At 53.2% G+C, this 21,214-nt stretch overlaps 6 protein-coding genes across 6 annotated transcripts; 2 read left to right on the top strand and 4 right to left on the bottom strand.

The window, feature by feature from the left end:
- Positions 1-4,205: 4,205 nt before the first annotated feature.
- CPAR01_09093 (uncharacterized protein) lies at positions 4,206-7,171 on the bottom strand (the record flags this gene model as incomplete). The annotated part of the gene is made up of 7 exons (XM_060493359.1): positions 4,206-4,921; positions 4,976-5,019; positions 5,076-5,266; positions 5,325-5,727; positions 5,882-6,483; positions 6,516-6,557; positions 6,608-7,171. 7 exons carry the CDS (start codon positions 7,169-7,171, stop codon positions 4,206-4,208), a joined length of 2,562 nt encoding a protein of 853 aa, XP_060347489.1.
- Positions 7,172-7,618: 447 nt separating this feature from the next.
- On the top strand, positions 7,619-8,680 carry CPAR01_09094 (fic/DOC family protein; the record flags this gene model as incomplete). Its single annotated transcript, XM_060493360.1, has 1 exon — positions 7,619-8,680. The coding sequence occupies one exon, from the start codon at positions 7,619-7,621 to the stop codon at positions 8,678-8,680; it is 1,062 nt and encodes a 353-aa protein (XP_060347490.1).
- Positions 8,681-9,377: 697 nt separating this feature from the next.
- Positions 9,378-10,473, top strand: CPAR01_09095 (cleavage and polyadenylation specificity factor subunit 5; the record flags this gene model as incomplete). Its single annotated transcript, XM_060493361.1, has 2 exons — positions 9,378-10,113; positions 10,181-10,473. Coding segments are annotated over 2 exons (1,029 nt in total), but the record flags the coding sequence as incomplete, so codon positions are not given.
- A 254-nt stretch (positions 10,474-10,727) lies between these two features.
- On the bottom strand, positions 10,728-11,519 carry CPAR01_09096 (uncharacterized protein; the record flags this gene model as incomplete). Its single annotated transcript, XM_060493362.1, has 3 exons — positions 10,728-10,826; positions 10,887-10,949; positions 11,019-11,519. The coding sequence occupies 3 exons, from the start codon at positions 11,517-11,519 to the stop codon at positions 10,728-10,730; spliced, it is 663 nt and encodes a 220-aa protein (XP_060347492.1).
- An 833-nt stretch (positions 11,520-12,352) lies between these two features.
- CPAR01_09097 (zinc-finger domain-containing protein) lies at positions 12,353-13,121 on the bottom strand (the record flags this gene model as incomplete). The annotated part of the gene is made up of 3 exons (XM_060493363.1): positions 12,353-12,415; positions 12,497-12,664; positions 12,846-13,121. 3 exons carry the CDS (start codon positions 13,119-13,121, stop codon positions 12,353-12,355), a joined length of 507 nt encoding a protein of 168 aa, XP_060347493.1.
- A 777-nt stretch (positions 13,122-13,898) lies between these two features.
- On the bottom strand, positions 13,899-19,032 carry CPAR01_09098 (ubiquitin carboxyl-terminal hydrolase; the record flags this gene model as incomplete). Its single annotated transcript, XM_060493364.1, has 5 exons — positions 13,899-14,701; positions 14,752-15,505; positions 15,564-16,136; positions 16,190-18,264; positions 18,330-19,032. Coding segments are annotated over 5 exons (4,908 nt in total), but the record flags the coding sequence as incomplete, so codon positions are not given.
- Between the last annotated feature and the right edge of the window lie 2,182 nt (positions 19,033-21,214).

The raw sequence follows: 21,214 nt of genomic DNA on the forward strand, positions 1-21,214 counted from the left end.
CCCGCGGAGAGAGATGATCAATAGGAAAGTCGGGGGCCCGGGGAGGGGTGTGTGGATTGGATTGTGGTCTCGGATCAGGCCAGAATCTGAGGTAAATAGAAAAGATTAGATAAAAACCTGCCAGGACTGGGCAAGACAACGACCTGGACTGGACAAGTCAATCCAAGCGAGACCCAAAGGTAAGACCAGACTGGAGGGATACTGCGTAGGTGCCTTGTCTGCGGGAGTTTGTGCAGAAAGACACGAGAGATGAATTGTGCGTGGGGAGTCAAGCGCGTGGTGGGTGTGCGTGTGTTGTGTGTGTGGTCGGTCCAAAGCGGCCGATGTGCAAATGTGCAAATCCAATGTGCGATGGATGTGGGTTAATTCTTTTGGGCGGTACAGGAGCAGGACCCGGGAGTGCCAATCTGCAAGTATCTCTGTGGTGGTTGTGGCGGGAATATGTACTTGTGAGGCCTAGAACACCCTCAAAGATGGTGTCCCCGATCCCCGCTGTCTGGATTTTGGGTCGGGTCGGATGCGTGGTTCACCATCGAAAAGGAAGACGTGGGACATGGCCTTTTGGGAGGTTCCGCCCCTCTGTCTCCCCCCCGTCTCTCTGCAATGGAAAACCAAATGGAATCTTTTTGGGTGGGCGCGCGCGCGGGCTTCCGATTCTTGGAATCTCGGGGTGGGCGGCAGGTACGTACCGGCATTGCCAAGCAGACAGGGGTGATTAAGGCAGGTAGCCCCCCCTTCCTCTTCTCCTTCCCCTTGCCCTCCCACGCCTGCCTCGTCCCTTACAACCTACTGCAGTAAGTCCCCTCTAAGTTGGAAAGAGTCAAGCCTTGCAGTCGCTCTTGCCTCTCAAGAGTCAAGCCCGGGGCATGAAAACCCCTCAGAGAGCTGGTTGTCTGCCGGGCTGCTTCTTTCTCGGTGCTTTTGGTGGGCGCGAATCCTAGACCATTCCGCCTTCCAATTCCAGGGTGTGATTGCCAGGCTCACATTTTTCGACATGCCCTCTCACGAGTCGCATGGGGGTCATCGGCAAGGGTCCTTGGGTATCCTCTATCTACCAGGTAGGTACCTACTTCATGTTCAGCAATGACAGCCATCATCAACATTGAGAACAAAAGCATCAGCACCAGTACCAGCACCAGCAACAACAGTAACTATCTTACCTATCGCGCCTGAGGCATGGCATACGCCCGGTACCGGTGCTGATGGTCTGCGCCTGCTTTCGTATTATGCAATACTGATCCCACGCATCGTTTGACCCTCGACGTTGGACGTTGGACGCCTCAAGTCATTCGGGTGTCAACGGCGCTTTCCTCACCGAACCATACATCGAATTGCTTCTTGAAGACAGGCACGTGGCCATTCTCCCCCAGAACATGTTTAATTTGCTCATTGCTTTTTCTCTTTTCTCATCTCAAACCACGCAACCTGGGAGTCGGAACCCGGCAGCTGCAGGCACTTTGTGCTACTTACATGACCGGACCTGAGAGTCTGAGAGTCTGAACGGTTGAATGCCTAGTCCAACTCCATCAGACTCCATCCACCGTCGGCCACCCCGTCCCGTCTCGCTGCATTCTACCCTAGCACTGACATGCATATGGAAATCTCTTCATGTGCCTTTCTATCACTCAATTATGCCATGAGCTGTCTTCTCTGTCACACCTCACTGGTCCGACAGGCTCGTGTTCTGGCTCCTACCAAGTCGCATTAGGTTTTCAGTGGTTCAAGCCTCCCAAAAACCGCCGATCCCCGTTCAGCATCAGACTTGGACTAAGTACTCTCAGCTCCGCAATGGCACTGCGCTGGCCATGACATTGGCACTCTGACCTGACAATCCATCAAGAAGGCCAAAAACTCAACTCAATCCATAGCCTAGCAGCAACTGTCGCAACGATTGCTGCAACCCTCGAGCTAACAACCGATCTCGGCACCCGGCAATGCCCTTCTCAACGTCTACTCACGAATCCGCAATCAATCAAAGCCTCTCGTGGCTTGTCGTGTATTGCGGCCATGGTTGGGCATGATGGGCGGTTACGAACTGTGGGTCATTCCATGACACTTACACGCGCTTACAGGTCACCCTCTCGAGACGGCCGCTCACAAACACAAATCGCAAGTTGCCAAACTGCTCCAGCAAACTATTATGCAGTATCCCCGAGAACGACATCAATTTGGCTCTAGCTTTCGCTGATAACGCGGGGTCTGTTTTGGATGAAGTTGTGTTTGACTTATCTTGCCTATCCTTCAGACGAGAAGCCGCGCAACACCCCTCCAACACAAAGAAGAGCGACGTCCATTGGCAGGCTTCACCGTTGTACAACTCGAAAAAACGAGGGGGCACATCGACGTCAAAGGTCATTGACGAAGAAAGGCCCCACGACGGGACAAGGTCGCCAGCATGGATGGGGGTGAGAAGGTGGGAAGCATAGAATTTGACTTTCCGACATACTTTCCTAGACACCTCCGCTGGTACATAGATAAGGTGGCATTCTTGGGCGACGTAGTGTTGCGCCGTGCCGCCCTGCTCAGGTTCGTTGGCGAGCAAGTGGTGCCAAGTGGTTGCCTCGGGCAAGGGAACCTCCCACGTCGAGACTCGAACACCCCCGTGGCCCTCCCCTCCTTCACCCCCGCCGGACGTTGGCCTTCTTTCCTTGACCGAGTCCGGCTCTTAGGGTGTCACGCGGCCGTCACCCCCGCGGCGCATGACTGGCCGCCCCTCTCACCGGTCCCGGAACCCCGTGACTTGTCCTCCACGGGGACATCGGGCTCCACGACTGTCACGAGATCCCCAAAGCTGAAAAAAACAGACTTTGAGGTTTTTTTTCCCTTGCCTTGCCTTTCGGACTTATTGATGACTCGCATTTCTCAACAGCGGTCCCACTTCATCCCACCCTTGCCTGTACCTCTTTTCCAATTTATTTTACGCGGGTGGTGATGCAATGCTCTCTCGCTTACACGGCAATGTATGGACTTTTGCTGCTCGCATTGCGCATTGAGTATTTGGGGGCGCAGGGTGGGAAAACCTCATGGCCTTGGTCACACCGAGAAATGCCCAGTTAATATGCGAGTGCAACGTCTCAGTGGCGGGTGCTTATGGCGGTGTATCTACCTATAAGAGATGGAGTTAAAACACCAATGGGAAAGCCCACGCCACACAACGAGACGAAACATCCCAATTGCCGGGTGTGAGCAGTCATGTTTCCTCCTTTGCCCAGGCCCGTTTTGCTCTGCTCGCGCCGCCTGATCAACGTCTGTATGTCTCTTCCGTGCCTAGGTACTGCAGAAAAAAAGGTCCCGTCTGGCCGCTCTAGAACGGAGAGTTTCCTAGGCGGGCACCGCCGCTCTCCCGCTGTCAACCGCTGCACGGTGCGGTCATACCTACCTGTCCTGACCTGGGGCCTTTATGAGCCTTTCCCGCGTGCTATCGTGTTACGTACCGCAGCCGCTGCCGTGTTCTCAACGGCTTTGCCTGCAAGGGTTATCCGGGGACGCGGCCTCTTCGGCCGCCGGGCGCTCGGAACCGACCGAATTGAGTCCCGTTGGTGTTTGTTATGTCATATTGGCCGGTCTTTGTTTATCTGCTTTTATTGATGACATTCTCACTAAGGTGAGAAGGCATCGAGCGATTGATAGTGAAAGCAGTCTCATGAAAATTGCTTCGGCTTCCGAGGTTTGTTTATGGGCACCTGGGAGTTGTAAGACAGTAAGGTTGGTAGCTACGTGCCGTACCTTACATACACTTACTTCGCCGGCTGCAGCCAGGTACGCTCGAACCGGAGATTGTTTTTGATGATACTTTGATAACTACCGACGTTGGCGACGAAGAATTCATCCACTGAGTAAAGCAAGGGAGACCAGACACGTAATAGCTCGTGTGTAAATGCTCGCTGCTTATCACCGCAGTCTAGCGGATGAGAGACAATTTCCAACCCTCAGAGTGGTTGTCATTGCCGCTCGATCAATGGGCTTCATCACATCTGCGCAGTGTTTCCTTGTTCATACATTCTATTCCTATCAGAATCCTATCCCGGTGCCTAAGCAGGCGGTTACCCCATAGCCCCTCAGAATCTTCATACCGAGACCTAGCGTGCTTTGATCGAAGAGCAAGTATCATCAAGCAACAAGTCCGAGTACCCATATCCCGCAATCCATAGGGTCAAAAGACAGATTCCAATGTCACATCCCTTGCAAGGTCAATAATCCCGTGATCAATCACTCATATCTTCATCGGGCCGGTATTCGTCGTCACTGCCATCTCTCATGTCGAGCTCAAGATCGATGGGCTCATGGACGACGATTTCCTCCTCGATAGGATCCAGGGCGGCATTCAGCTTCATGTAAAAGTCACGGAGCACGGGGCTCAAGATCTTTCGGTCGCGTAAGTCAGCCGTGGTAGCCACCTCTCCAATCAGGCCAATGTAGTCCTCCTGCATGGCGTTCACAACTCCATTCGTGTCGTCGCGGATTGTCTTTTCAAGGGTGCTCAGCATTGTGTTGGCGGCCTTCTCCACATCTCCGGCGGCGGTTTTGAACATGGCTCGGTTAGCTTGATGTCTGTATGCCTCCAAGAATTCGCAACGCTCACCTCTCAGGTCGACGCAGCCTTGGTAGGCTTCATTCATGGCTCGCTGAACAACAGGGCCGAAAAGACGATTGGCGTCCTTTTGTGCGGTCTTGACCAGCTTTTGGTGCTCATTAGCTATATGAGCGAGCTTCTCCTTCTGTGCGGCCAGAATCACGACGAGGAAGCCGTTCACTAAATCGTTGTTCTCGACAAGAAACCGTCTGTCCTTCATGCGCTCGTGGAACGAGTTAATCAGCTGCTTGGAAGACGCGGCAAGTGTCGCAATCTTCTCAGGCAAGCGGCCATTGAAGGCCGAGTCCCACTCCTGGGCAGTATAATTCTTCATAGGCTTGAGAAGATCTGCTGCATATTAGATTCCCTCGGTTCAGACAAATCATAATAGACAGAGCTTACCCTCGTTGAAGTCACGGGCACCCGCTGCGCCTTTGAATACGCCACTGCTTTACGTTAGAGCCACGCTTCTTAAAGGGGGTTGTCACGAGGCAGGACTTACTAGCGACGGCAAGTAGCCTTACAAATTCCATAGCGAAGACCTCCGGCATCGTGCTTCGCACCCCAGCCTTCGGCAGTAGTAACGGCCTTGTCAGAGGCTTTCACGGCACCCTTGCCGGTCTTCTTCAGGACCTTCACCTTAACGACTGACTTGCAATCCTCCATGCACTTTGTAACAGCCTCACCGAGGGCCTGGAGACATAGTTAGTAATGTTTCAATGGCTTGCAGTATGATCGCTTTCGCGGGTACCTTTCCTAGCTTGGTCAAAGCAACTCCCAAGCTCTGAGTCTCCTGCTTCTTCTCATTTTCGGAGAGCTTGAGGTTAGCGACGTCCCCTGCAAAAAAGAGGTCGAGGGCCCCCAGAAGACGGCATATCTCGCTGAGATGATGGCGAAAGTGGCTAGCCTGGATAGCCGCGGCCTGCTCGAGGGTGTAGTCACGAAGACCAGGAACCCCAGTATCATCGAGAGAAGTGAAGCCTACAACACGATGGTCTTTCTTCATCCTTCCTCTCAACTGCTGGTAGCCCCGACTGCTGATGCAGAAGACTGGTAAATCTCTACCAATCTGTTCATAATCGGGGCTCACGACCTCAACCTGCTGGCGAGTTCGCATCTCTCCCTCCTGTTCGGCGAGAAGCTCTTCATCAAACCTGTAAATCAGACATTTTTGTTAGTGATGCCCTTCTTGGATGACGTCCGTATGAATACGTACTCCTTCAGACCAAACGCAAAGTCCTCCTTGATCGCCTGGCGGGAGTAATCATTGCGTCCTTGGATGCAGTAGCGGTACATCTGGATCTTCACAGCCGAAGCTGCTTGCTGAGGTCCCTGATGTTCTTCTTGATCTGCGTCATCTGCCGAGTAATCTTCTTCCGCTCCTCCCTGGCAGCCTTCTTCGACGCCTTCAGCTCTTCAAGCTTGTTGCGCGTCTCCTCGATTGAAAAAGGCTCAGGGCGACCCTCCAAGTCATCGTCGTCAGACTCAACAGCATCGAGATCCGAGTCATCACTGCTTTCGTCTGTGTCGCTTTGACCAGGCTCTTTCTTCACCTTCTTGTCAATTGCAGGCTCTTTCTCACGCTGAGGCCGAGAACGCTTCCTCTTGCGGGGAGATTCCATGGGAGCAAAGGTCGTATGCCCTTTGGAAACCTGTCTGTAAAGTCCATGCCAAGTATCAAAGTCATTGCCGATGATGCTGTACTTCTCCTGAGCGCTCGCTTTCTGGAGCTCAAGGCTTTTGAGTTCGCCCCTCTTGCGCTCGATTCCACTCTCCATTCCAATTTTGCGCTCTTGCTCCTTCGCGATGAGGTCTACAATGCTAAGACTCGGCGCCGCTTCATCCAGGGAAATGTCGTCTGCTTTGGTACAGATGAAGGTGATGTTGTTGTGCGCGCCATCGTATTTGAGCTGTTGCTTGAAGTTGTCGCCCATCAACGTACAGCGACTGCCGCGCGAGTAGCATTCGAGTCGCGTCCTCCAGGCTATTTTAGTGTCAGTAGCAATATCAACGTAGAGGTTTGTATCCACGTACCAAATCCACAATGACTACTCCGGTAGAAACGACCTCTGACTTCAGGAAGACCCGCACGACCCTGATGAGGGGCCAGTAGGCCATCTCCAGCTCCTCAGGTTCAGCACCATCGCCTTCCGTGCGAGATTTGTTTCGCTTCTTCTCCGATTCCACGAAGGCCGAGATTTCGGCGTAAAAAGGAGCGCACTCTGCTTCTTCAATCACCTTGGTCTTGCCAATCACCTCTCGCACCTTGACAAAATTGGCAAGAACAACAGGATCGACATCTCTGAGTTGCATATCAGTATGCTGTGGGTAGGCGGCCTTCAGAATGGAATATGCGATCCCAGCGTCGCTGTCCGCATTCTTGATGTCCGGAGAGAGCTTGCCCCTGTTGTCAAGGATGTCGCGGTGAAGGGCAACGACCTCAGCAGTCCCCTCAGCCTGAGTAACGAGCTCAATCTCGGCGCGATACTTCTTGGCAGTATCATTGGAGCCGTTGCACGAAATCTTGGCAACGGCGACCGTACAGGTCCGCATACAGTTGGTGAGAGGAACTCTTTCCTCGTCCAGGATAGCATTCATTGCAGTGCTCTTGCCGGATTCAGGACTTCTCAGAACACCAATGACGAATTGCGGCCTGGTTAATTCTTTCCCAAAAAGCACCATGCAAAACCTCGCGGGCTTCTTCCTTCCCTGATGAGAATTCAAAAGTCCTCTGCTTTCTTTGCATACGCACCTTGACTACAAACTCAAATCCCACTTCCTTTCTCTTTGCACATTACCTGAGAACGAACAACCTACGCACTCCGTCAAGGTGAGCTATCTCCGCAAAATAGCATTTCACAGATTGACTCACACCTTTTCTTTCTTTCGGAGATACACTTGCTGACTATTATTTGAAGATCCTCAGTATGTCTTCACCGAAGAAGAAACACAATCGACGCAAGTCTCTTCGCGATCTATTTCGACCTTGAAATCCCCCGAGTGGTTATCCCCTCACCTAATACAAGCCCAATAGAACGAACAATCATGCGCCAACACCTCTACTCCACCATATCAAGAGGCTGGCCGGTGAGATCATCTGGGAATGATAATGATCAGAAAGAGAAGTCAGAACCTCTTTCTATGACGATCAGAGCCGATGACATTTATCTACAATATTCAAGCGACGAAGATCCAAAGAAGCTGTTCGAAAAAGCTTCAAACTGGCTTCTAGCAATACAAGAGAATTCAGCAGAGAACGATCGTGCAGATACGATACTCAAAGAGACACACGAAGCGATAATTCGTGCTATCTTTGGCTCTAACATGATTGAGAGAGCTGGTCTTGGCTGGGATATCACAGTTCACCTCTGCCGAAAGATCTTCTCCGGCGAAGATGTCACCGACATTCCTGAGCGTACTCCTGAGTACGAAAGTGAATTGCTGGAGATGTATCGAAAAGAAGGCAATCTCAAGGACATGCCGGCGCAGTATGTTCTCCGCGGACGAAGAGAAATCATTCAGCACGCGCGCGCTTTTCAATACCTCATACATACATTTGTCGTATTGCGAGAAGATCTCACCGAGGAGATCATCAAAGAAACACATCGAATCCTCACCAAGGGTATCCCAATCGTCGAAGAGGGCATGGATGACGTTGCACCTGAGAAATATGGTGGCATCTATCGGGATGTTGCAGTTGGAGCTGGCTCGACAATGTTCACAGTTCCTCAATTCGTGCCGCGCAAGATGAAAGAGTTCTGCGAGAAACTCAAGGAAGATATCTCACTCGCCGAAACACGAGGCTTCATCGACCCGTTCTCTATAGCTTCAAAGTACTCACTGGAATTTGTCCAAATTCACCCATTCCGAGATGGCAATGGCAGAACTTGCCGTATGATACTCAATGCAATTCTCTGCAGATATGCAGGTATCATTGTTCCCATCGGCGAGCAAGGAGAAGAGAGGAGCGAGTATATGGCGATAAAGCGAAATGCGAGCGAAAACATGGATGGACATGGCCCATACGCTCTTTTCGTGCTTACCAGAGCCGTTACACGCCTGCGAGAACTGAAGAAGAAGATGGCTGGTAAAGGAAGAAGAAAATGAGCTGTGTGTTCGGGGAGTCTGAAATCCATTTCATGGATTCAGTTAAGCTGGGGGAGCTGGAGTTCTAAGAAGTTATGAGACAGAAAGTTACTGCATCGTTTGAGATGCGCCGACGACTCGGCTTGGGAGGGAAACATTACTCTTAAACACATACCTAGCTGATAATCAGGCTGCCTGAATTCAAAGTTACCTAGTTTTTTCATGTCCTTGAGAAATTGTAAAATGTGAGGCGTGTTACTTTATTCAGGCTACTGACATCTTATTGGTTTATCCATGTATCCTAAGCAAAAGGAGAGAGACAGCCACGAAGATAGTTGTACCGGTCATGCAAGCAATGCATGATTTCTCACTTGTAACTCGGGATTTAACTAAGGTAGCTTGCCACTGGTACTTGCGATAATATTGGCGGGGGAACACAGCGCCGTATGTACGTAAGGGCAGGGGCTTCATTTCATTTGGCACGGAAGTCCTCCAGAATATGATTGGGATAAAAGTTCTAAATATTCCTGTTGAATAGGCTCGATCCATCAGACATAAGTGGTGGGATAAATGCACGGAGTAATTAACTCATGCTTCGCTGTGCAAAATACAGCAAGGCGTGTCGTCGGAGTTGGGCCGCTTTCCTCGGTGAAGGAGGTCCGGATGGTGGGGCCGGGGTATCAGGGGTTCAGCCCCCACCGCCTTCCCCATTAGCCAGCCCGTGCCTCCTAGTCGAATCGTGGAAGCTCCAACACCTACGTGCTTTAGCTCAGCTTTCCCAGTCCTGTCCAACGCGCCTTCCTTCCCAAGACCGAACCTGGTTATCAGCTACAAACCTTCCTACAAGCATTTCCCGCCCGCCGCGCGCATCCCACGATACTCACACAAGAACACACACATAGGGACGACAGCCATAATGTCGACAATTACAACCACGGCCCTGCAATCGGGCCACGCGCCCATCATCCCCCTCTCCTTCAACTCAAACCAACCAGACACGATCCGCCTCTACCCGCTCTCCAACTATACCTTCGGCGTCAAGGAGACCCAGCCCGAGGAGGACCCCTCCGTCATCGCCCGCCTCAAGCGCCTCGAGGAGCACTACACCCAGCACGGCATGCGCCGCACCTGCGAGGGCATCCTCGTCTGCCACGAGCACAACCACCCGCACATCCTCATGCTGCAAATCGCAAACGCCTTCTTCAAGCTCCCCGGAGACTACCTCCGCCCCGAGGACGACGAGGTTGAAGGGTTCAAGGCCCGCCTCGATGAGCGCCTCGCCCCCGTCGGCCGCATCGGCGAGGGCGAGGAGCCCGCTGACTGGCAGGTTGGCGACTGCCTGGCCCAGTGGTGGCGGCCCAACTTTGAGACCTTCATGTACCCCTTTGTTCCGGCGCATGTGACTCGGCCAAAGGAATGCAAGAAGCTTTACTTTATCCAGTTGCCCAAGAGCAGTATGTTAATGAAAACCCTTGACAGCAACAGCAGCAACACTTTTTGCTAACCCATGTCCCCCAACAGAGGTGCTTAGCGTCCCCAAGAACATGAAACTCCTCGCAGTCCCCCTCTTCGAGCTCTACGACAACACGGCGAGATACGGCCCCCAGCTCTCGGCGATCCCCCACCTCCTCAGCAGATACAACTTTGAGTTCGTCGATGAGAACGGCAACATCGTCGCTGCTACGCCCGGCGCGAGTGCACCGGAAGGATACGTTCCGAGAACAAAGGTGTTGGCGAGCGGCGACGACACGGACATGCAGGAGGCCAAGGGAGACGAAGAAGAGAACGGCGAGCAGCAGCAGCAGCAGCAGTAAGAGTTGCGGGTCGCGCGAAATGCGGACACAGAAAGGGAGGAAGGGCTTCTCACGAAAAGGGATCAGGGGCGAGGCGTTTTGGCGTAGGTCACAAAAGTGCCATAAGTAGACCGGTAGGACTGTACAACAGGTTTGACGCGATATTTGCGTCGATCGACACCACATAGAATGGTATTCATTGTTTGGAAGTGGGATTGGTGACGTTTTTTTTTCCATTCCATGTTCTCAGTCTATCTGCACAACACCTAAGAAACTCATGCCTTGGGCTCTCCCTGGATGGTGGCCACCAGGCGGCGCTGGTGCTTGCTGGCCCTGAACTCCAGGTACCAGATTCCTTGCCAGGTTCCGGTAGCCTAGACAATGTAAGTGAGCCGAAAATCCACCATTTCGACTTTTCCTGTGATCAGACTTACCAACTTGCCATCCTTGATCGGGATGGTAACACTCGCGCCAACGAGAGCGCTCTTGATGTGAGCCTGTGTGTGACACATGGTATCAGATCACCACACTGTAGCACCGAAAAATTAAAAAGAAACCAAACTCACCGGCATGTCATCGGGACCCTCGGCGCTGTGACGATACAGCTCCTGGCCCTTGGGCCCCGCCTCGGGCGCGATGCGGTCCAGCGCATCGCTCATGTCGGCGCGGACGTCGTCGTCCCAGTTCTCGTTGAGGCTGAGGGCGCAGCTCGTGTGCTGGACAAACAGGTGGAGGATGCCGACCTTGTAGTTCTTGAGCTCCGGGAGGGCGCCGACGATTTCGTCCGTGATGAGGTAGGAGCCGCGCGAGCGGGCGGGCAGGGAGAACTGCTTTTGGAACCAGGAGCCCGTCATGGTTGTTGTAGTTGGTGGGGTATGACGTGGGGGTTTTGAGCTGCTGCTGCTGCTGCTACTTGTTGAGAATGCGTAGCCTAGGGCTGTAAGAGGCAGGTTCCAGAGAAAGTGAAATAGGTTTGGAAAGAGGCAGATAATGATGAAGCAGAGGATGAGTAGGGTCGTCGTCTGTGAGGTTTGGTTACGGTTGGTTTGTGGTGTTGTCGGAGACATTGTGGTCGTGCTTGGAGTGTAGAAAATGATGCGGGCGCCGCGCTGGTCTCCAATCTGGTGGGGCAGGTTTGATGGATAAAGTGAGGTCAGATTACCTTGGGAAAGCAGCAGATTGGACGATTCTGGAGAGAGGTACGGTACTGCACGCAAAAGATGCAGGAAGTAATACTACCATGACCTCGGACCCTTTGGGTTGTTGAGTAAAGCAAATTGTTTGAAAATCATTGACAACGGTTTCTGATTTTCGTATTGGATTCTGTGTCCCGTCGCCTTATTGGAGTGAATCAATGCCCATAGAAGTTGATGGTGCAGCAAAACATGGTAAAATCCAAGGCACTTTCTGCAGTGCACCATGACGAATGTTAAACTGTGTCATGTCGCTGTCCAGCAACCTCTTCTAATGCATCTTTCAAAAACATACCTAACTCTTGGGACGGCCAAGAAAGCCATGAGTCTCCATGACAAACCGCATTTGTCATCTCATCAACGTCCTTCTCACGATGCCGGTAAATTAAACAGCGAGCGTCCACACCGTCAAGCCATTTGGACCCCCGATGCTTCAAGAGAGCGGTCATTCTGCACCACACCAACGCCTCAGAACCCGAAAACTCAACCATCTGCTCATCTTTGAATGACAATTGTGAAATTGGTTTAACCCGAAGCAACTCTGATCCTGCTATATCTACACAGCCCACGACTTCCAGCCCGTCGCACAGCACACGGTGTCTAAACGCTCTCTTTTCGTCCCAAAGCTGGCGACCCCTTGCCGCTATTGCTCATGCGGTTGCCGTAGCCAAACACTCCCGTTCCACCATCCACAGCTATTGCCGGCTCTATGCGAGGGGGTACGAGGTCTCGGGGAGGGATTCGAGGTGCTTGCGGTGGTGCTCGTTGGCCTAGTCATTGCATCAATTAGCTCCCCCATTGTTCGACTCGTTGCGGTGTACAGATAGCAGGATATGTCGGATCCAACTTACAAAAGGAAGACCGCAGTAGTTGCAGCTCGAAATCTCCGGCTTGTCAGTGTTGATAAAGATTCTAGGGTGACCAGACGGTCCGCCGCCGCCATCGCACGCCACGACGCGGGCGTGAGTCCACCGGACGGGCTCCTTGTGAACGAGTTCCATCGCGGAGTGAGGTTGTGGCTACAAATGTCGTCGAGACACACGTCAGTCATGATTCTCGATAGAATTCCCAGCCCTCTTCAGCAGCTGAAGCTCCAACAATTGACTCTTCAAGCCATTCGACTCCTCATCCTCCATCGTCCTCACATCTCTTCAACCCTCTCCACTCAATCCCAGGGGTCGCAGGCGTCGCTTAGCTCACCTGGAGAGCAAAATCAGTCTGCTCAAACCGCGGACCAGTCATGGCCTCGGCGCGGGGCTTTTGGCTGCGCGACCAGACAAGCGACCGGTTCGGCGCCTGTCCGACCGTCTCGGGGACGGTGTTGTCGGCGACCTGGGGCGTCGCGGCCTCGTTCTTCTCGACGACGGCGGGTCTCTCGGTCGTGCGGACCGTCGTCGACACACTAAACGGTCTCGAGGCGACGCGGAGCTGCCGCGACAGGGCGCTCGTCGCTGCTCGTCTGGATGCCGACAACATGGCTTCGGTGTGCTGTGCTCAATTGAGTGGTGGGGATTCGCTTCGGATTCGAGAGCGGCGGTCGTCAATTCAATTCCGGTCCTGGCTTTCAACCTACTCTCGGGTTTCTGGGGATAGCTTGGTGTTCGCGGAACCATTTGATTACACCTGCTGTCATTCGTCGGGAAGAACTGATGCCCCGTCGACCGAGTTGCAGACCCACCCATGGAGCACGGACCTGACGGTCAGTCTGGTAGGTAATACTGGGCAATCAAGCCAGTACTTTTGAATTTCACTCACACCTAAGTACCCTAGAATACGAATTTTGAGTCGGCTATGCCTGTCAGTGAACAGCTACTCCAAAGCAATATTCTCAAAAACACATGATTTACATGAAGGATACACAGCCAGTTTTGTTAAGGATTTGTCATATCCTCTTAAAGCATAACATGATAATCAAAAGTCATATACACGTGCCGTCATGCAACCGATACTCCAATAGAAACCAACGAGGCTATGGAAGACTAGCCTCGTATATGCCAGGGCATGAGGGGGACTCTATCTCTATTTACGCCTCATTGTATCCTTTCTGCTTTTGTTTTGTGTAATGCATCCCTCCTCCCATGAACCCCCCCCCCCCCGATACTTGTTCATAGCCACATGGACACATTTGCTGTGCTCGCGTCTTGGTATACGTCCAGGCGTCTCTTCATTTCTCCCTGCAAAGCCGAAGCGGGCAACAGGATTCTTCTCGAATTCACAATACGTCGCAATCATCTAGCGATCCATCGGCAAGAACTAGCGTGACCGAGTAGTCTGTCCATGCGCCTCCGCGTCGTCGTCAAGGTGGATCTCGGCTGCCTCTGTGGAAGCGGTATCGTTATCAGCAGCTGGCACAGAGATGACCTCTGCATTGTTCTGACGGGCCCATGCGGCGGTCTGGATCTCTGACAGACCAACCTGAGCGCCAAAGTCGGGCGGCGGAGGCGCCTCATCATGGGCGGTCTCGTAATCTCCCATGGTCTCATCGAACTGCATATCAGTGTCGTTGCCGACTTCGCGCTCGTCTGACGAGTCTGGTTGTGCGTCATCGCTACCGTAGCCGTCCAGACCAAGGGAGTTGTTGGTTCCATCAGCGGAATCCAAGGAATTCCAGTTCCAGCCCTGCGTAGCTGAGAACGCAGTCGAGTCTCCGTTGTAGTCCGTCATGCCGATGCCCTCATCCTCAATGCTGTTTTGAATGTTCTCGCTACCAACGTTGGTGCTGGAGCTACCCTCATAAGGTGGCAAATCATCCTCTGCACCCGGGTTGGCCGTGGACATTGTGTTACTAGCCAAACCACGATTTCCGCGCGGGTGAGTTGCTTCGGCTCCGATCCCAAGTCTCGACGATCCAGTTAGGGAGGAGCCCCCGACGAGACGTTGATCTTCCCCCGAATCGGTATCCTCTTCATCGTCGTCTTCTCCATCCTTGTCGAACTTGTCGAAGATCTCCTTGAAGCGAGGGCCGCCCAACGGGCCCTCGGACCGACGCCGGTAGAAGAGCAGGTAGGCCGCTCTAGTAACGACGCTCTCAGGCGAAGTCTTGCTGGCTGAGGTATCTGGAAAATGGTGAGTACGAGAAGTCATGTTTTGCAAAGGGTCATCCTACCATTGTAGTTGTACCACTGGCCGTCAACAAAGTTTCGCCCGTAAGCAGTGTAGTGGCCACCGCCGAGACCACCAAAGTGATCGTCGACCGCGATGAGGTCGTAGATCTCTTCCTTGCCCGTCTCCTGGCAGAGGACACGCTTGTGAAGATCGAGACCCTCGATGGGGAAGTCAACCAAAACGTCCAGCTTGTCGCGGCGCCAGCCAGCACTGCTAAACCGCTTCAGGTGGACAACGAGGATGTCTGGCGTCTTCCAGAGATCGAACTTCTTGCTAGCACGTCGATGCTCCTTGCAGCGTGGACAATACCACATGTCCTGCTCAGACAAGACTTCGGCCTTCTCGAACTCATCCAAGCACTCCTCAAGGGTGATGCCCTGCTTCTTGCGAGCCATCCGCGACTTACGCTTCTGTTCCAAGATGGGGTCCTTGAGCTCCTCTGGCTCGGTAAAGGTCTTTGAGCCGCGGTTGTCGTCAGTGTCGCGCAGTGACTCCTTGCCAAAGACCAAGTCCCAAGTTTCCTCGGACCAATCGACGACAATGCCCTCATCCAGACGGACGAGCGGGCCACCGCGAATATCGTCCTCAGGCGATGGTTGAGGCTCAACGTCGACCACGTGGAAAGATTGCTCTTTGCTGTTCCGCGAGTCTCTGTTGCGGCGTTTGCCGCCCCTCTTTCCGTAGGTCTTGTTGCCCTTGTTATTCTTTCGGCGAGCTCCACCGACCTTGTGGTTGCCCCTTCCTCGGTTCATCGGCTGGGTAACGTTAGCTTTTGCCGCTTCCTCTGCTGTCGCTCGCCCGGTGATTACATACCTTGATAACGCGAACTGGCTCGTCCTCTTCCGACTCATCCGCCATGCGGGTCTGCTCCTCGACCGACTGCGGTGTGGTCTCTTCGCTGACACTCTCGTGCTCACTATCTGCACCGTTGGTGGAGCCAGGGCTGTTCGAGTCTTCGTTGGGGAGTTCCGGGGCGCGAGAAGACAGGAGACGAAAGTTCTTATTGTCGTCCACCGTATTCCAGCCCACAGGCAACCCATAGTCGTTACTCTCGCCAAAGAAGCTGAGCTCAAACAGGTTCTGGAGGTGAGGCGGAAGGTACTCCTTGGGACTCGCCCACTTCGGGCGGCGAACGTTGAACTGCTTCAGGGTAGGTCGCCGGGTCTGCTGTTGCTCGCCTGCGCCGACAGAAACGTTCACCAAGTCATCCTCGCCTTCTACCGAGTTAGAGATAACCTTACTGTCTCCTGAGGAATCGGCATCTGATTGGGATGTGATGACCATGTCCGCTTCGGTGCTTTCGTCGGTTTCTTCAAACTCGGACCAGGTAGAGAACGTTGCCACCTTTTCCAAAACCTTGCGACGAATGGCATCCTCATTCCGGGACTAGAATGCTGTCAGTTTCACACAAGCGTCGCAAGAATCAGTGTTCAGCTTACCTCCTCAGGCGTAACAACGATGAAGTGAGGGGGTGCTGCAATATCGTCTCCCCTCAATCTGTAAGTGTTGCCCGTCTTCTTGCGGTGAAGAACAGGGACCAGCAAACGCTCAGTGCGTGGGTCAACCCAAGGCTCATCGCTGATCTCTAGCATCGACCTGGGCGTACCCATCTTCTTCTGCTTAGGGGGGTAGTTGGTTGGCGACGATTCCAGCTCATGGAAGGCAGGTATATCGTTGGACTGGATCTCTTCTGAAACCGAGGTGGCATCGGAGTAGACCTTGAAGAACTTGCCCTTGAACTCTTCTGCTCCCATCAACAACTCCACAGGCACACCCGTCTTATCTGAGAGCGCTTTCTTCAACAACTCGATGGCACTGTGCTTCGGGAGCTCAACCTCAAACTTTACAGGCACGTCGTTGAGCGGGTAGAACTTGACAGGCCGGCTCCACATGTCCTCCATGGGCAGCGGCAAAGTCAGGTTGTTGAAGGGGTCGAAAGTGATGCTAATCTTGTCGCACGTCGGGCACTTGAGAGTGGACTTGTACAAGCCAGTGAAGAGGTCTGCGATGACGGAGTCGTCGCGCTTCCGAGTGATATCCCATACCTCCTCAGCCATCTTACGAATGGCCTCCTCGTCACCAATCATGTCGTCTGTCGAGTCCGGCTTCTCAATGTAAGGTTTCTTATGAATACGACTGAGGTCCTCTTGCAGCGCGTCGAGGAGGAAACCGAGGAACTCTTGGGTATCTTGTTGACCCCAGCCTTGGAAGGTGGCGCGAGCACGACCTACTGTGTTCTTGAAGTCGCGGGGACTGACTGCACCTCTCGACTCATTGTAAATCTCCTTGAGAAGTCCACCGTAAGCCATGGCCACCTGTCCTTTGTATCCAAGAGGGTTTCCCTTGTTGAGCTCCTCTTTGTACTTGTCCGTCAAGAAGTATTTTGTCAATTCCTCTACGCTGCGGACGCACTGCAGGGCCGAGTTCATATAGCATGTGTTTCCAAGATTCTGAAGACCTACGGCGCCTAAGCCCCGGCCAGGTTTCTTCTTCTGCTGGGTACGGCCTCTGGTAACGGGTCCTTGAGGAGCAGGGCTGCTTCTTCCACTGCTGGTGGCCTTCAGGCTCGTGGCAGAGCCTCTAGATGCCAGAACCTTGTCATTCTTGCCATTCTTGAAGTAGGTTGAGACCCATGCGTTCTTCGCAATTTCTTCATCAATCACAAGGGTCATGTCTTGCATCAGTCCGTGGACCGAGAGGGGAGAGTTGCCGTTGTAGTTGGGGTTGGTAGTGTGGTCCACCGCAGAGACTACCTGTCGGTCTCCGCCGTTGACCTTTGTGAAGCTAGGCACCTCCACGAGCATACGTTGCCAGGGGCCCGACGAGCTCTCGCTGTCCTTGTCCGGGTTTGGAGAATCGGGCGGTGTGAGGGCAGACCGGGGTGACGACTCTTGCGCCTCGGGCTGTTGAGTAAGCTGCCATACCCGCATCTTACGATCCAGAGGGACACCGGTGAGCTCCTTCAGCTCCTTGTAGAATGGGTGGTAGGGTGTGGTGGCACTCCGGGCCAGGACGAGGGGCTCCTTGCTCTTCAGCTCGTCCTTAATTTTGAAAGGGCTTGCCATGGACCAGAGTCTGTGGATTGTGAAGACGGGCGGGTTCAGCTCAAACATGACGTTCTTTTCGCTGGTCGAGTCGGGCGCCGCGTTGATAGCGCTGCGCACAATGGGCTTCTGTCCCTCGCCGACGCCATACCACTCCGAGACGAGCGTCCAGGCGTCTTCCGGGAAGAGCTCGCACTCCTCCATGCCAGTACCAGGCTTCATCCGGACAAAGTCGTCACCGCTGGGCTGGGACAGGACCTCGAGAATGAGATCGGAGTTATCCACAGGGCCTAGCGGCTCGTCTGTCGTCTCTTTCTTGGCAAACTTGGGGTCTCCGCCAAGCGCCAAAGCCTTTTCTACCCATGATCTCGACACAACGTATGCGACATCGCCAATTTTCGGGGGTTCGTCGTTGAAAGCCTTGAGGAGGGTCTGAATGGTCTTGATTTGATCCTCGAGAGGGGGGAGATCTGCCGGAAAACCCTTGGTCAGCGAAAAGCCATCTTTGTATTATCACAACCGTAGATACTCGTACCCTTGTCATTGGATTTTTTGGATGGTCCCTTCGCAACATTATCGGGCAAGTCGATACTCATGGCCCTAGGCAAGTGTGTATTGGAAGAAGTTGGGGCTGACTCGGCATCCTCGGCTGACTGTTGCTGCTGCTGCTGGTTGGTGGAGGCCATCTCCACGTCCTCCTCCTTCATACTGACATCGGCGTCGGGATCCATGCTGGAGGCTCTTCGTTTCAAGGGAGAGGAGGAACGCTGGTGAGGGTTGGCATCACTGGTCATGATGGCGCGGCGGGAAACGTTGAAGGGAGACCGGCTTCTGGCTGAATCAGACGTCAGCGCAGTGCCAGTCTCTGTGCCAGAAATATCGCCTCCTCGGTCGCTGTCAATGGACAGGTCGGCAACACCACAAGGTGATGAGGCGGCTGTGCTTGAAGCGTACTCAGCAGAGACGTGGGAACCGGTCTGCAGGCGCGCAGGTAGGCTTGATGCTGGGTACGAGTCGCCTCGAAGGTAGGTAGGGGTCGACAGGCCGTCAGTGGAGTGGGCGGCAGAGAAGGAGAAGGCTGGATCGTCGTTTGGCTCGCACGACGGCAGGACGGTGTCGGGAGAAGATGGATTAGATGTGTCGTCGGTGCGCGTCTGATTGCGAGAGATCTTTCTCTTCTTTGAGGAAGACGTGGTGAAGGTGAGCTGCCTGTGCAGCTCCGGAGTGGCAGCGGGGGAAACTTGGGTGCGGTGACAGAGGGCGGGAGAGGGCGTATTGCATGTGTGGTGCAGCCAGATCCAGGACCAGATTCGGGTTCACAAGAGGATCCGGTTCGATTCGAGGCTCAGGCCAGCAGGCAGTACTGGACCTCGTGGGGAAGAATCGACGGTACCTCGGGCACTATAATCCTGTGAGGTAAGGTAGGGCAAGCCGCAAAGCCGATGGGGGTGTGCAGGTGCAGGTGCAAGTGCAAGTGCAAGTGCAGTGGCAGGTCCTGTCGGGGAGAAAAGAGAATTAATTACAGCTGAGGACGTCCAGACACAGACAGACGACTGCACTTTTGGGGGTGGGCTGTGGGGTGGAGAGAAGAAAATGGGAGGGTCCGATGGAATGAGATGCAGACAGTGGAAGAGGGTAAGGTGACTCGTGAGGGCAGCGGGTAGCAATTGGATCTGGATCTAATTGCAGCTGGAGGGCAAGAGCTGTACTGTGTTTTGCTGTGCTGTGCTGTGCCGTGCTGTAAATGCGCTGTGCTGGTCCAGTCTAGGTCGGTGTCCCGGTGTGGGTGTGTAAAGGGAACGTGAGCTGGTGACAGGAGGGTGAACGGATGTGGGTGTGTTTGACTTGGGGCAGATTAGAGATGCCCCAGTCCAATGCCTTCTGTCTCTACTTTATGACCTAAGGAAGGCAAGAGGGATGGGAAAGAGCGAGGAAGAGTGGTAAAAGAGACTAAACGGATTGAACCGAGAGAGAGGCGCGTGGGTTGAAAGGTCCGAGGTGTCACTCAGACAAGTCACAGTCTATCTAGGTACTTGTCCCTATTTTGCATAGCAAGTTTTTACCAACAGCACTGCCATATTGCATATACACAGATACAAAGCAAGCAACGCTGCTGCTTTTATTTCACAAGGTACTTCCTTAGTAATGCAACATCCATTTCTCTGGGCTGTTAGGGCAGACTACCTGCCAGTCCAATGCTACAAAGACAGTAAAGGCAACAAATTCTGGATGCGGACTTTGGGGTTTTAGTCAGTGCGGGACAGAGACTTGACGCACGAGTTTAGACCATTTCCACCACCCCCAAAGCATCTCAGCTCGCCCCCCCCCCCTCTCTCTCTTTTTCTGTTTTCTATATTGTCTAGGAGGGGGGGGGGGGTGGCCTGGCCTGACCCGACCCGTGCTGACCTGACGATTGGACGAATGACTTGCCAAGGCATCCAGAGTGCGAATGCGGCTTGGAGGCTCTTTCTAGGAGGAAGTGGTGGATGTCATTAGACATATTTCAGTTCCTTCCCTTCGTCTGAATAAATGCTCTCTGTTGGCAAAATCCTGGCCAGCTTCAAGGTACCACCAGCTCAGATTCTTCCTATCACCTAGCTTAGTATCGGCTCTGCTTGCCCTGACCAAGACCAAATGAGATGTCCCGTCTATTTGTATAACTACTCGTAGGGAGTACACAGCCAAGGGCAAAAGAGCAGGATTCCTTATGCCAACTCCAATTCGTCCAAAATGGGACCGAAGAAACCTCACAAAATTTTCGATTCCCCCCACTGAGACTTTCAACACTTTTTGGGGAGGGGGGGGGGGGAAGGAAAGAGACGGTCAAGAAACTTCCAGGGAAGGCACATATTCTACATTGGAGAAAGAGGGGACCGGGTATGGTGAGAGGGGCAGAAAGAAAAGCAGGACAAAAAAAAAACCAAGTCTTTTTTTCAGATTCACCCCGATCTTGTGCTCCTTCCTGCAAGTTCAGCCCACCATCCACCCATCCCCACACTCAACTCAACTTCCCGTAGGAAAGGAAGGAATTGACGACCATTGACTGCAACGTCCGTTTTTTTGAGAAAAATCAGTTCCACACGAATCTCGACTCCAAGCGCCTTCAGCCCCCCACCATGCATCCCCATCCCACCTGACGTCAGCTCAACCAGCACTTTCATCGTCTCGGAAAGAGCATACCTCACTGACAGTGATCTGCTGCCCATAGTCCCATACTTTCAGGTAGGCTATGTAAATAGGTACTATCATGCATGAAGTCCAACTTGTTCACCATGTCCTACTACGTATACATACATTCTCATTTTCGATCAGCCCAGCCAGAGATACACTCGAGCACTCGCCACTTTCTTGTCCATAGCTGACTCGTGCAGTCTGCTCCTTAAGCAGGGGTCACTCGGTAGTTGTTACCCGGAGTAATCA

The sequence above is a fragment of the Colletotrichum paranaense genome (assembly GCF_030867605.1).
Source record: "Colletotrichum paranaense strain IMI 384185 chromosome Unknown Scaffold_7.1, whole genome shotgun sequence".
Taxonomy (NCBI): Eukaryota; Fungi; Ascomycota; class Sordariomycetes; order Glomerellales; family Glomerellaceae; genus Colletotrichum; species Colletotrichum paranaense.